Source organism: Alosa pseudoharengus, unplaced genomic scaffold (genome assembly GCF_046254945.1).
Source record: "Alosa pseudoharengus isolate Yale_2024_CS ecotype anadromous, Long Island Sound unplaced genomic scaffold, YU_APseudo_1.1 YU_APseudo_1.1_scf_9, whole genome shotgun sequence".
NCBI lineage: Eukaryota > Metazoa > Chordata > Actinopteri > Clupeiformes > Clupeidae > Alosa > Alosa pseudoharengus.
The window spans coordinates 35,171,701-35,186,335 of NW_027468881.1; the positions used below are offsets into that span (position 1 = coordinate 35,171,701).

Genomic DNA, 14,635 nt, shown 5'->3' on the forward strand with positions numbered 1-14,635 from the left:
CATTGAGAAATAAACGTGAATTAAAGCGTCTGTCTTAAAGCGACAGTGCACAATTTATACATTTGTTAAACAGCATAAAATTAGCAATATTTTTAAGCAATTAATATTTTAAAACAAATACTTTTCATACTAAATTATAGGCTATAAAAAAAATATTTTTTTATGCGTGTGTCGTGGGGGGGTTGTTGTGCGGCCCGCCGGCCAATTTTCAAAACCCAATGTGGCCCTTGAGCCAAAAAGTTTGCCCACCCCTGACCTAAAGCATATATTTTCTGAAAGCATATACCCTCAAGTTGTCATGCAACATGAACTGTGGCATGTTCCATCCTCTTCCTTAATTTGTTGCCCATAATATATTGGAGATACGTAAATCGGGTGTACATTTGGGCCAGCACCAGCACCATTATTTTCTGAAACGTTATAGCCTCAAGATGTCATATAACATGTGTTTAGACATGTCCCACCGTCCTAATTATTTTGTTGCCCATGCATAATACATCGGGTATGGGAAAATTTGAGTGTATGACTGATAAGTTTTGCCCTGAGTACTATGAAAGGAAAACTGATTCAACCCTCCAAACCATGCACTGTAAAAATAAGTCAGAAGAAGCCACAGAATAGCAATACAGTGCATTGCTTTGCACATACTGTAATAAAAGCTTTCTGTTGCTCAATAAGAGTGCCATACTTATAATGAACATAACATATTTGAGTTTAAGTCCCAGTAGTTGTGTAAATATAAATATTTTATAATTGGTTCAATAGTAAACTTGTTTTACAGAGTAATTTAGAAAAAGTACTGAGCATAATTAAGAAAAATAACTTGCATATTGCAGGAGTACTTGTAAGTATACTTGCATATTGCAGGAGCTTTAGACCAACACTTGACGTCAATTTCTTGATTACTCTGAACATTACAATTATATGACACTATGTTACATTCCTCATAAATAAATTCTAAAATTCTGTAAGCTGACTAATCAGTCCAAACAATCTGCTCAATGTCTGAACTCTTTTGCGCTGCAGAGATTCTCAGGGCCGTAATCTATTCTCAGGGCCGTAAGCTATTCTCCACATTGGGGATGGTGTTTTGGTGGTTGAAATTTTCACTCCATCCCAAAATGGATCACTTGGTCATCATGGACGCTGATCATGGATCACTCTTCTCCAATCTTGAATTTCCCCTGGGGATCAATAAAGTATCTATCTATCTATCTATCTATCTATCTATCTAAACATGCACAACTCAGCTAAACCTTTATAAGGGCACATCTGGACAAATAATTTAGTTTTCACTGGATTTTTGACCATGAGACATGGCCTGAGATTGGTATAAAAAAAGAAGCATTAAATCCCAATGACGCCATGTCCATTTCAACTGTGGGGGTGAGAAAATTATTATTTTGGGATGTTTTTCAATCAGGGGTACCTGGTGACCTTATCAAAGTAAACGGTAACACTAATGCAAGAGGCTACACTAAGATTCTGGAGGAAAAGATCACGCAGTGTCCCGAGAGGCCTGCCACAATAGGCATCATTGGACCATGAAACCATACAATGATCCAAAACATACAGCCACAATAGGCATCATTGGACCATGAAACCATACAATGATCCAAAACATACAGCCACAATAGGCATCATTGGACCATGAAACCATACAATGATCCAAAACATACAGCCACAATAGGCATCATTGGACCATTAAACCATACAATGATCCAAAACATACAGCCACAATAGGCATCCAATAGGCATCATTGGACCATTAAACCATACAATGATCCAAAACATACAGCCACAATAGGCATCATTGGACCATTAAACCATACAATGATCCAAAACATACAGCCACAATAGGCATCATTGGACCATTAAACCATACAATGATCCAAAACATACAGCCAAACAAGGCAAGAAATGGTTAACAGAGAACAATGTCAACATTTTAGAGTGGCCCAGTCAGAGTCCAGACCTCAATCCGTCAAAAAAGGCCAGAGTGATTGGCAAATAATTGTTCCTGCCTCAAAACCCGGATTGCTGCTAAAAAGGTGCGGTCTACAATCATTGTGGAGACATGGAGAGGCTTGGTAGGTATTATAAGAACCATTTTGAGAGCTTTGCTGGCAAATAAAGATGTTTCCATTGATTATTTATTGAGGGTAAAAATATTATTTTTTGATGTTTCTACCACATTGTCTTAGGCTACAACCTTTTGGCATGTGGCAGTGTCATTTTCAGTCAGAACAAACATATTGGTCAAGAGAAAATCAACATTAAATCAATATTTGCCAGGGGTATGAATAATTATGTTCTTAACTGTAGCTAAGGTTGTAATTTGTTCAACCCTCAATGGCATAAGATAGAATGGCATACGAAAAGGAGACACAAACAGTATCTCCTGTTCTCGCGCCTACTCGCTGGAATCAAGATGGGTACCGAGGCTGCCAGAACCGATGTGTGACCACCCGATAATAACTGTTTTCTCATCTTGAAAGTTGAATTTACGCATTGTAAATGGTAGGAAGTTAGTCATCTTCTTGGTAAGATTGAAATAGAAGCATGTTAAACTATCGTTAGGGTGCAAATGTTCGAAATGTGTAAGTTTGAAAAGGCTCATGGGATAGTAGTTCCTTCACTCGGAATTTAAAATATGTACACAGTCTTGTAAATTTGCTTTTTTTTGGATGTTCTGTTTGTTTTTTACTCTCAATGATATGTTGTGTGATTATGAGTCATGTCGTAGCTGGTTAGCCTAAGACACAGTCTAAAACTCTTTATATACGGAATTTTCAAGATGTCGATTGGAGAAGTTAATGGGAAACTTACTTCCGGGAAGACCTTTCGGAGGAGGGGCGGGACTATAGGGCTCCCCTACTTGGAATTTTACCACTTCTCTACTTATCTAGCTTAAAGTTATAGGTTAGGTTATTAGGTCATAAAGAACATACTTCAAACACTCTCAAAAGTGCACACGGGTGAAACCACATGAACTGTCCGGGTGCATCAGGGTGAAACAACGTGATATATCCTAGAAAACAAAGTTTATCACATCATAATCTACTGCAAGATAACTGCATGAGTAGGCATCTTTGCACACATGTACACACGTTTGTGGTATTTTCCATGGAAAAGTTTCAGGTTATTTTATACCAATTTTACTTTTTTGTGTGTTTTCCAGTTTTTAAACTTAATTACAACTAAAAACATTAAAAATAAGACCTAATCCAATATGCAACACAGGTCATTTGTTTGTGAAATAAAATAAAAAAAACACTGAAACCCTCTGTACATAATGATTGTATCATCATTCTGAATAACTAAATGACATATAAAAAAGTACTTTTGGTCACTTGTGGTGGTAGTATGGAATTAGGGTAGAATTGATCAGTTCTGTTCTGTGTGGAGTGTTGCCATGGTGAATTAGTTTTCCCTTCAACTGCCATCAAGGAGGAAATTAATGCTCTCAGGAGGCAGTGCCCAGTCACCTTGAGAAAGCAGGCCATGAAGGCGTTTGGCAGTGGCCTCTGACCGTTCACGCATGCTCCAGAATCGCAGCATGGCAAATATCTGCTCCACTAGGTAGCAAGGGTTGTCCTCAACAATCTGCTCCAACTTTATTGTTGAGATACCCAAGGCCACTCTGCCAAACTGCTTCCAAGACCGACCCATATTGCTTGCAACCAGCATCAATTGCTTTTCAGTCACAACCGCTGTAAATGAATGAAAACAGAAAACAAGTTACAGAATAAAATAAAGACACTGTGATTTACTGTTGTAATAGTTATATGTAATGTTAATTACTCGCCATTTGTGCATAACTGCTTCGAAGGTGATTCTTCCACATCCATTGTCTGTTTTCTTTTGACTCCACAGTTCTGTGTCAGAAACATTTCTAGGCATAACATGAACCGTAACTTAGTTTTAGTCTTATCAATAAATTATGTGGGACTTTGAGATCTGTAATACATTATAAGTACTGTATTAGGGCCTACCAATGATCTTTTCATTTTGGGTTAGCTCCTTCAGGAAAATGAGTCTTGGGAAAGTTTCCTGCATTTCTTTTTCTTGTAGGAGATGTATAAGGCCCCATGATTTGGAACTCCCTTTTTGGATAACATAATCCAAAAGCTCGCGCACTTTATTTGACGGATTGGTGATAGACTTGACGTGTGTATACTCTCGACGTGTGAGCAATCCCTGAGAGTCGGTGTGTTGCAGAAGTAGATCAGTATCTGCTGTCAGGATATCGATCAGTTTGGGTTTCAGTTTCCGCAGGAGAACGTCGCCACCTACTGGTCCACCTTCCATACCTTCACTGAGTGTTTTTTCAGTGTATCCGAGTAACACAAAACTATGCCCTTAGGTTTTAGCCTATAAGCTGTAAGTGATACTAAAATACACAAGTCTTGTATAATAAAACTAGAATGGGCTGTTAACAAGCTATCTGCCAAATCCAGTAACGTTAGGCTTCTAAAACAAACGACAGAGCTAATTAGCGTTGATGCTATCCTGCCTTACACAAGTGGCACACTCGTCATTATCAGTAGTCATGTCATACTCGAATAGATCTCTATTGTGTTTACTGATGCAGCTTCCAAACAATGTTGAACTTGAAGTTAACTTTCAACTCGCAGACTGTGAAACTTCTCAATCAGTTTCCCAACCAAAACCTGGATCACTTTAAATCGATTGTTTTCGCCCATACACACATCATAAATTAGACAACAAAGTTCATAGAATTTATTCTATTGGGCTATTATTACTCATCCATCCCAAGGCATCTGTTCTGTTTCTGTTCTGTCTCCAGAAACCATCAGAAAACAAACAAAACTGAATTGTCTCATTCTGTGGTATGAACGGACAAACCTGACTGGATTATTGCTATACTGCCATCAGGCGGGTGGAGTAAGTAATTAAGTCATCACGAACATGGGATATCAGAGAGGGTTGAAGCCGATTAGTTAGTAATCAAGGAGCGAGAAGAAAAATAAAAGCAACAAAATACGTTTGAAAAATGTAAAATACCTATGAGGGTTGTTATTCAATGTCATCATACTAATTTGTCACATATCTGAACATTATATTTTCCATGATAATGACTGGGAATAATAGTAGATGATAGCTCTCATATAACAGAAACAGAATTTTTACACACTGTATGTATGGCTAAAATAACTATTAGGATTAGCTTAATGTATTTTCACATTTGCTGTAGTATTGCCGATGGGTTTAATAACACATCAAGGGGGTCCTTGGCCAGAACCTAGTCAAAAGGGGAGTTCGACTTGCGGCAGATCTGTGCAGATCTGACTTGATGTGATGCATGCTGGGTTGAACACAACAGGGGAGTTCGACTTGCGGCAGATCTGTGCAGATCTGACTTGATGTGATGCATGCTGGGTTGAACACAATGCATACTGGGATGGACGCAATGCATACTGGTTAGAAATTCTGTCCGACTTCTGTCAGCCGGGGAGGGACTTACCACCGTGACACCATGTCACATGGCCTTAAAATATCGCGGGAGTCTTAGCCTGCAGACAGATCTTGCAGTTGCCTTCCACGAGCTGCACGAGCTGAAATACGCCATCATGACGTCAGTTCAAAGACGTGATAGGGCCATTTGGGAGGAATGTCCTCATGACGATTATGACTAGAGGCTCATGCTGCTTCCTTATGTTGGAATATGCGAAAATAAACAGAAATCGAAGGGATACCTTCTTATACGTGATTTCTGCAACAATGGTAGGCTAGCCTACTGAAAACTTTTGGATATTCTGTTATTTTCTGCTGTTGGCTAAATAGATAGACACACATATAGGGGAAACACTTGATATTGAATGTATGTGCTACAATGCAGGCCTGTTAACTGTATGACAACAGTGGTTTATTTAAACTACATCATAAGAATTTATTTCGTCAGTCATCATGCTCATTTTAATGAGTAAGAATGAAAGTTCTGCTGTGTTTATTGCAAACAACATTCCGCGATATCTCCCGCGATGTCTCCCGCGAGTCACGTCAGGCAGACTGTAGCCTTTCTGTCCGGGATGAGCTGCCCTCTGTTGTAGCTCCTCCCGGCTAGGCTCTGAAGATCACGTTTACGTAGTAAGCCAGACCAAGTCAGACTCAGCCGAAGTCAAACAAGCCTAATGCAGAGCCCGTCTACGGAGAGCCTTGCCACTCCGTATTAAGTCCCATTGTACCGAATTTTCCACCATATTTCCACTGGGGGCGATCGCCATGAGTGCAGAATGAATGGGAGTCAATGGAGCTAGACGGCTAAATTTGTCTCTTTCACCTGATTGTCGTTGACAAATCTCAGATTTGATTGTAGTTTGTATAACTTCAACATGGGTTATAGGTCAAAAGTTGAATGAACGAGTACTTATGTCCTTTTGATTTCTTACAGTTTGGGTCGTTGTTGCCCATAACACGCTAGCATTGTGCTAATGAGTGACGTCATTGACACGTTTGAAAGGCTTTTTAGAACAATTAAGTGACTTTAAAAAATATAATACTCCACCAAGTGTATTTTCTTTGCCTCCCCTTTCGAATACAATATTCAAATTACTTGAAAAAAAATTATATCCCGAGAAAAGTGGATTTTGAGGGGTACAGCTCCATAGACCTCCTGCGATATTTAAGGCCATGTGGACATGTGTCACGGTGGTAAGTCCCTCCCCGGCTGACAGAAGTCGAACAGGAAGTTTCTAGACCGAGTGGCATTCGTCCATTCCCATTATGCATCTGCCTAATGCATACTGGGATGGACGCAATGCATACTGGTTAGAAATTCTGTCCGACTTCTGTCAGCCGGGGAGGGACTTACCACCGTGACACCATGTCACATGGCCTTAAAATATCGCAGGAGTCTTAGGGTGCATTCAGAGCACCTCGGAATGACAAGGACCGCCCCCATGGCTACTTTAGGCTTGTTTGACTTCGGCTGAGTCTGACTTGGTCTGGCTTACTACGTAAACGTGATCTTCAGAGCCTAGCTACAACAGAGGGCAGCTCATCCCGGACAGAAAGGCTACAGTCTGCCTGACGTGACTCGCGGGAGACATCGCGGGAGATATCGCGGAATGTTGTTTGCAATAAACACAGCAGAACTTTCATTCTTACTCATTAAAATGAGCATGATGACTGACGAAATAAATTCTTATGATGTAGTTTAAATAAACCACTGTTGTCATACAGTTAACAGGCCTGCATTGTAGCACATAAAATCAATATCAAGTGTTTTCCCTATATGTGTGTCTATCTATTTAGCCAACAGCAGAAAATAACAGAATATCCAAACGTTTTCAGTAGGCTAGCCTACCATTGTTGCAGAAATCACGTATAAGAAGGTATCCCTTCGATTTCTGTTTATTTTCGCATATTCCAACATAAGGAAGCAGCATGAGCCTCTAGTCATAATCGTCATGAGGACATTCCTTCCAAATGGCCCTATCACGTCTTTGAACTGACGTCATGAGGGCGTGTTTCAGCTCGTGCAGCTCGTGGAAGGCAACTGCAAGATCTGTCTGCAGGCTAAGACTCCCGCGATATTTTAAGGCCATGTGACATGGTGTCACGGTGGTAAGTCCCTCCCCGGCTGACAGAAGTCGGACAGAATTTCTAACCAGTATGCATTGCGTCCATCCCAGTATGCATTGTGTTCAACCCAGCATGCATCACATCAAGTCAGATCTGCACAGATCTGCCGCAAGTCGAACTCCCCTTTTGTTTTTCCGACAGCAAGTGTTCAAGTGCTTAGCCATCGAATGTGTGACAAACACGGATGCCACAACAAAGGTTAAAACATACAGTCACTAATCCTAAACAAACAACTGTATTTGCTTAAAATATAGTGTAAGATGCTCGTGAAAGAAAGATATGCAGCTTTTCAAGTGATAAAAAGGGCAAATTCCCAAGTTCACATTAAAACTGTTGGACATGAAAGGCCACATGGACTACAAACGAACTACAACGTGACGACAAAAGTGATGACGAGCCCCTAACTGGGCAACTCTGTTAGCAAAATCTAGCCCCAGTTTCCGACCTCTGACTCACACATTAAGTGACGTGAATGACGCGGAATGATGATGTTTTCACTCGGAGAAAGGTTTTTACGAAGCCCATGAACGCTAGGTTAGCCTGCAGACAGATCTTGCAGTTGCCTTCCACGAGCTTCACGAGCTGAAACACGCCCTCATGACGTCAGTTCAAAGACGTGATAGGGCCATTTGGGAGGAATGTCCTCATGACGATTATGACTAGAGGCTCATGCTGCTTTCTTATGTTGGAATATGCGAAAATAAACAGAAATCGAAGGGATACCTTCTTATACGTGATTTCTGCAACAATGGTAGGCTAGCCTACTGAAAACGTTTGGATATTCTGTTATTTTCTGCTGTTGGCTAAATAGATAGACACACATATAGGGGAAACACTTGATATTGAATTTATGTGCTACAATGCAGGCCTGTTAACTGTATGACAACAGTGGTTTATTTAAACTACATCATAAGAATTTATTTCGTCAGTCATCATGCTCATTTTAATGAGTAAGAATGAAAGTTCTGCTGTGTTTATTGCAAACAACATTCCGCGATATCTCCCGCGAGTCACGTCAGGCAGACTGTAGCCTTTCTGTCCGGGATGAGCTGCCCTCTGTTGTAGCTCCTCCCGGCTAGGCTCTGAAGATCACGTTTACGTAGTAAGCCAGACCAAGTCAGACTCAGCCGAAGTCAAACAAGCCTATTGTTAAGGCGGAGCAAGATACTTCGTCGTAGTTCATGTCTATGGGCGCGAAATGGGGATCGAATCCTGTCTGCATAAAGAGGAGAGGGAGTTAAGTCATTTTCCGACGAATGACCGTCGCAGGAAGTTGCGTCATAACAAAGGGACGCCAGACCCTCTTGTAACAGCTACTCGGTGATACTGCAGACTCGTAAAAGTAGTTAGAAAATAAGGCAGAAAAACGACAAGTTTCCTCATGCTGCTTCCTTATGTTGGAATATGCAAAAATGTACAAACAATCAAGAGGATGCTTTCTTGTATGTGATTTCTGCAACAGTGATACTGCAAACGTGTTGATAGCCTATTGTTGAGCCTATTTTTTTATGCTGTAGCCTAGTGTAAAGCATGTCACACTAGACTAGCCTACAGAAAACTAATTGATGTGATATAATGATAACTTGTATGCCTACAATGGTTTATTAAACATCGTAGTCATTTATTTAGTCAGTCATCATGTTCATGTTAATGAATAGGAAGGACATCTATAACGATACCAACATTTAAATAAACCAACATTTCGCGCAATATCTGCCGTGAGTCCCTATGCGTGAGTCACGAGCTCCTCCCAGCTGACTGGCAGATCACGTGGACAGTCAGTCGCGATCGATTATTTAATAAATACATGTGAATTACGAATAATAATAAAAAGATTCTACCTAATGTGACTATTTTTTCCATGAACTGTAAAAGAAAACACGTTTTTCCCCACTGTATTCTCCATAAAGAGTAAAGTAAATTCTGTACTTATTTCTGGAATTGACGTAACTTCCTGGACTCGTCTGAGGCTGGTCTAATGGGTCATTCGTCTCTATAAGACTTAACTCCTACTGATAAAGAGGCGTGTTGATGACGTATTGATGAGCGTACGTTCAGACATTCTCTGGTACGTTGCAACCCGCCAACAGCAGCGGCATAAATAACCGGCGCACACCTGATATAAAGTCGATTTTCTCCAGACTGGAATGCTCAAAAATGCTAAAAATGTACCTGAAATGTTCACAAGGGTTTGAGGATCATGAAAACGTGCCCGAAATTCACATTCCTAACTCTATAGAACTAAGACCTTAGCATATGTGGTAAAATTCTGAGCTATGCCCATAGACTTCAATGGAGCAGTCGCTGCCTCTGCTCTGCATAAAGGGGGATTTTTGACCCCACCTCGTGCGATCCGGGTTCCCGGAAGTGGCTCCTGATGAAGTATCTTGCTCCGCCTTAACAATCTTTAGGGGAGTTCGACTTGCGGCAGATCTGTGCAGATCTGACTTGATGTGATGCATGCTGGGTTGAACACAATGCATACTGGGATGGACGCAATGCATACTGGTTAGAAATTCTGTCCGACTTCTGTCAGCCGGGGAGGGACTTACCACCGTGACACCATGTCACATGGCCTTAAAATATCGCGGGAGTCTTAGCCTGCAGACAGATCTTGCAGTTGCCTTCCACGAGCTGCACGAGCTGAAACACGCCCTCATGACGTCAGTTCAAAGACGTGATAGGGCCATTTGGAAGGAATGTCCTCATGACGATTATGACTAGAGGCTCATGCTGCTTCCTTATGTTGGAATATGCGAAAATAAACAGAAATCGAAGGGATACCTTCTTATACGTGATTTCTGCAACAATGGTAGGCTAGCCTACTGAAAACGTTTGGATATTCTGTTATTTTCTGCTGTTGGCTAAATAGATAGACACACATATAGGGAAAACACTTGATATTGATTTTATGTGCTACAATGCAGGCCTGTTAACTGTATGACAACAGTGGTTTATTTAAACTACATCATAAGAATTTATTTCGTCAGTCATCATGCTCATTTTAATGAGTAAGAATGAAAGTTCTGCTGTGTTTATTGCAAACAACATTCCGCGATATCTCCCGCGATGTCTCCCGCGAGTCACGTCAGGCAGACTGTAGCCTTTCTGTCCGGGATGAGCTGCCCTCTGTTGTAGCTCCTCCCGGCTAGGCTCTGAAGATCACGTTTACGTAGTAAGCCAGACCAAGTCAGACTCAGCCGAAGTCAAACAAGCCTTTTGACCTAGTGGTATTTGGTGGTTCCCAAACTTGTCGTAGAAAAGTTTGGGAACCCTACCCTGGAAATCCAGAGTTCTCGCGAGACCACAATGGAATTGTCTCTGCGAGACACTCTGGCAAAGAGCAATGATGCACGTTACTTTTACTCCAACATTCCGGGGAAACAGCTAAACAGCTAAACAGCGCTGCAACGTTGGAGGACAGTACACATTAGTCATAGTGTTATCCGATTGCGTCAAAGTCCGAAATCATTCAGAGTAAACATGGTCTAGGCTACTGTATCTTTTGGTCCCCAGGGGCAACCTACACAACGTAATCCTAGGGACAAACATGCAACATTGGACAAAAGGAAACACACACACACACACACACACACACACACACAAATGCACACAAGGCACAACAGTGCACACAAGCATGCACACTTAACTTTTTTAGACACATTCTCTTTGTCTATTTGTCAGTCATGCACACCATCATTATCGGAGGTCAATTAAGAAGAGTACGATCCTCTATGTATAGGGTGTCTACTCTGGGTCTTCAGATGGCTGTAGAGGCCTATCTGTGCTCCACACACAAACACACACACACACACACACACACACATAGTTCAGACTGCTGTGTATGTATATTGTCCTGTTGCATTGTTAAAACAATCATTGTGTAACCAAACGGAGAACATGTAAAACTTGATGAGATGAGTTTCTGAGTTACAGGAGTAGGGGATGGAGAGGATTAAGGAAGCCTGATTTGCTGTTTAGAAGGATTTGCAGGAGTTGGTAATTCAGAGAACTGGGGAAGTGTGCTGTATTTTCCTTATGTAGCCAGTAGCAACACCATGCAGTGGGTTTACAGTTTTTTCCAATTGCTAAAACACAATTTTGTAAACTAGGCTGGTTTTATCAAAATTCTTCACGAATAATTCATAAAACCACACAAACAAACTGCAAAATACCTCATATATCCTGCAAAATGAAGCACTTCAACCAAAACTACATATAGCATTATCAAAATCAAACTTTTGCACCAAATGGCACACACTTCATCCATACTATCAGATTTTTGTCTAACCAACTTAAGATTGTTCACATGCACAGAAATATTTGCAAATACACACACATGCTGTTGAAACATTTATTTACATTTAAGTCAGTGCAACATATGCACAGCAGATATATTTACATTGGAGTGAACAAAAATATGCTCACAAAAAACAGTAAACTGAAAAAGAAAATTGCAGAAAAAATGTGCAGAAAAATATATATATATATAAAAAAAGAGGCAAGAAAAATAATTAAGCAACATCTTGCTGCACAGCTGGGTCTGACTACAGAGTCTCATCCACATCACAGGCGATATCTTCCCTTGCCAGACATCGAGGGAGGAAGCGCCTTGAGTGCCTTATCCATCCCTGAATCGCACCCATATCAATCTCATCATATGCCTCTTCCATAGCCTGCACAAGAGGCATGTGCACAAAGGGCTGCCTGCCGGTCATATATGCCTTCCACCGCCATGCTGAAAAGAACTCTTCTATGGGGTTCAGAAATGGTGAGTATGGTGGGAGGTATTGCATAAGAAATGGTGGGTGGTCAGCAAACCTGTTTTGGACTGGGGCTGCATGATGAAAGCTCACGTTGTCCCATACTACAATGTACCGGTTTCTTTGATGGTCTGCATCTTTCATACGCTCTGGTGATATGAGTATGTTGTGGAGTCTGTCCAAAAATGTGAGAATATGGGCTGTGTTGTATGGTCCAAGGCTGGCATGAGGGTGGAGGACACCATGCATATTGGAGATGGCAGCGCACATTGTGAAGTTCCCACCACGTTGGCCTGGAACATCTAAGACGTTTCTCCCCCTTCTTCTGGTCTTTGCTAGGTTGAACCCAGCCTCATCTTTAAAGATTAACTCATATGGGATTGCATGAGCATCCATTTCCAGTACTCCCTGAAAACAAAGAACAAAAATCAGTCAATATGGTGTTATCCAGTATACTGGCAAACAATGTTTCGTGTAGTGTACTGCAGTCGATATTGTACTTACATCCACATATGCTCGTCTGAGCTCTTTGTTTCTTTGAGAGTTTCTTTCAAATGGCACCTTATAAGGTTGTTTCATTCTGAATTGGTTTCGCTTGAGAATGCAAGCCGATGTGGACAGACTGACTCGTGGAATGTTGTTGAATATGGTGTTGTCTTGGATGATGAATTTCTCGTGATCTGATTTCATTATTTTACAACAAACAAGTTTACAATGGCAGCTTCCTGTACCCTGGTGAACATTTGGCCCCTTCCTCTACCATGTTTGCATCTCCGTCCTTTAAAAAAACAAAAATACAAAAATATAGGGCTTGGACAATGCAGCCTAAAGATAGCAGGAAATGTGTACAGTTAGTGTATGACATCAGCCATTAGGTGTCACCTAACTGATAAACTATGACATGGGGTGTACTACACAGTGTGAAAGAAATGTTGGTACATACCTGTACTAGATGACACAGGCGACAGTAAAACGGCTCAAGTTGGTGCTTACATAATCGCAAAAAAAAGTATGTGCTTACATAATCGCAAAAGGGTTCTTGAATGTTGTAGAACAGGGATGTCAAAGTCAAATACATTAGAGGGCCAAAAAAACAAATTTGCTACAAGCCGAGGGCCGGACTGGTTCAATGTTTATTAAAACATATTAAAATGACTGCACGTAACCTATTGAACCAAGACGTGTACTGTATTTTATTTAATGATTAAATGAATAACGACTGTGACTGAAGTGCGGGCAAAGTTTGCACAGATTTCACAAAGTTTTCCCATCCTCACCGACCTTGTCATAAACTTGTTTAAATGATCATACGATGCCTCCTTGCTGCTTTGTTGTCTACATCAGCCTTTCTCAAACTTCTTTGACCTGAGGCCCAGTCAAGGCATACTTTGGGGTCATAGGGCCCACCTACATGAACCCACCCCCTCCTCCCACCCCCCATCAAATTATCATAATGATATCACAATTATTATTATTTTTATACTATATTGCTATACATGCACTTCAAAACAGTCAATGTTTAAAGTGCTAAGATTGTTCACAAAAGTTTATGAAAACATGCACATCAGAGTACTGCTTTACTAATGTAAAATAAATTTATAAAATATTATAAATATAATTGCATAAATCCACGTCGTTCTATTAAATGTCGTTTCATAATTAAATAGCCTTCCAATAGGTTGAAGCTTAGCCTTGCTACCAACGTGCACACGCATGCATTGAATAAACGCCCATACCACGACTTAATTCTATGCCTCTATGTTTGATGACACCAAACAAGTATTTCCTACTAATGTTTGTTTTCTTTTTCTGTCCGCGGCTCCTTGATCAATTGCGCAGCAAATTATCAGACGATGGCCCGGGAATAATTTCACTCTGCAGACCATTGTCCACATTGCGGACCGCGGCCCATAGTTTGACAAATGGTGACCTGCATGCTGCCATATTAAGGCCTTTTTACGGTGTGTTTTAGCCGGGTTTTCGCGTGGAAGGCTCTGTAGAAATCTGACACCCTATTCAACGAAGTCAAACTGAAAGAGCGTGCCGTTCACAGACACCAGAATGAACGAGTTCACATACAGTAACGTTCATCAGGCAGTAGTAGGCTAATACAGTAGGGCGGTGGTAGTGTAGTGGTTAAGGGGCTTGGCATGCAGTAGCCTGAAAGTTGTCGGTTCAATTCCCGGCTTCCACCGTTGTGCCCTTGAGCAAGGCACTTAACCCCAAGTTGCTCCAGGGACAATGTGATCCCTTGTAATATAGCG

The 14,635-nt window shown here is 41.0% G+C and overlaps 1 protein-coding gene across 1 annotated transcript; it reads right to left on the reverse strand.

Annotated features, from left to right (window-relative positions):
- Positions 1-402: 402 nt before the first annotated feature.
- Positions 403-4,838, reverse strand: LOC143115041 (uncharacterized). The gene is made up of 3 exons (XM_076276891.1): positions 3,996-4,838; positions 3,809-3,895; positions 403-3,713 (listed from the first exon to the last, which is right to left on the reverse strand). The coding sequence occupies exons 1-3, from the start codon at positions 4,309-4,311 to the stop codon at positions 3,436-3,438; spliced, it is 681 nt and encodes a 226-aa protein (XP_076133006.1). The 5' UTR covers positions 4,312-4,838; the 3' UTR covers positions 403-3,435.
- Positions 4,839-14,635: the final 9,797 nt, after the last annotated feature.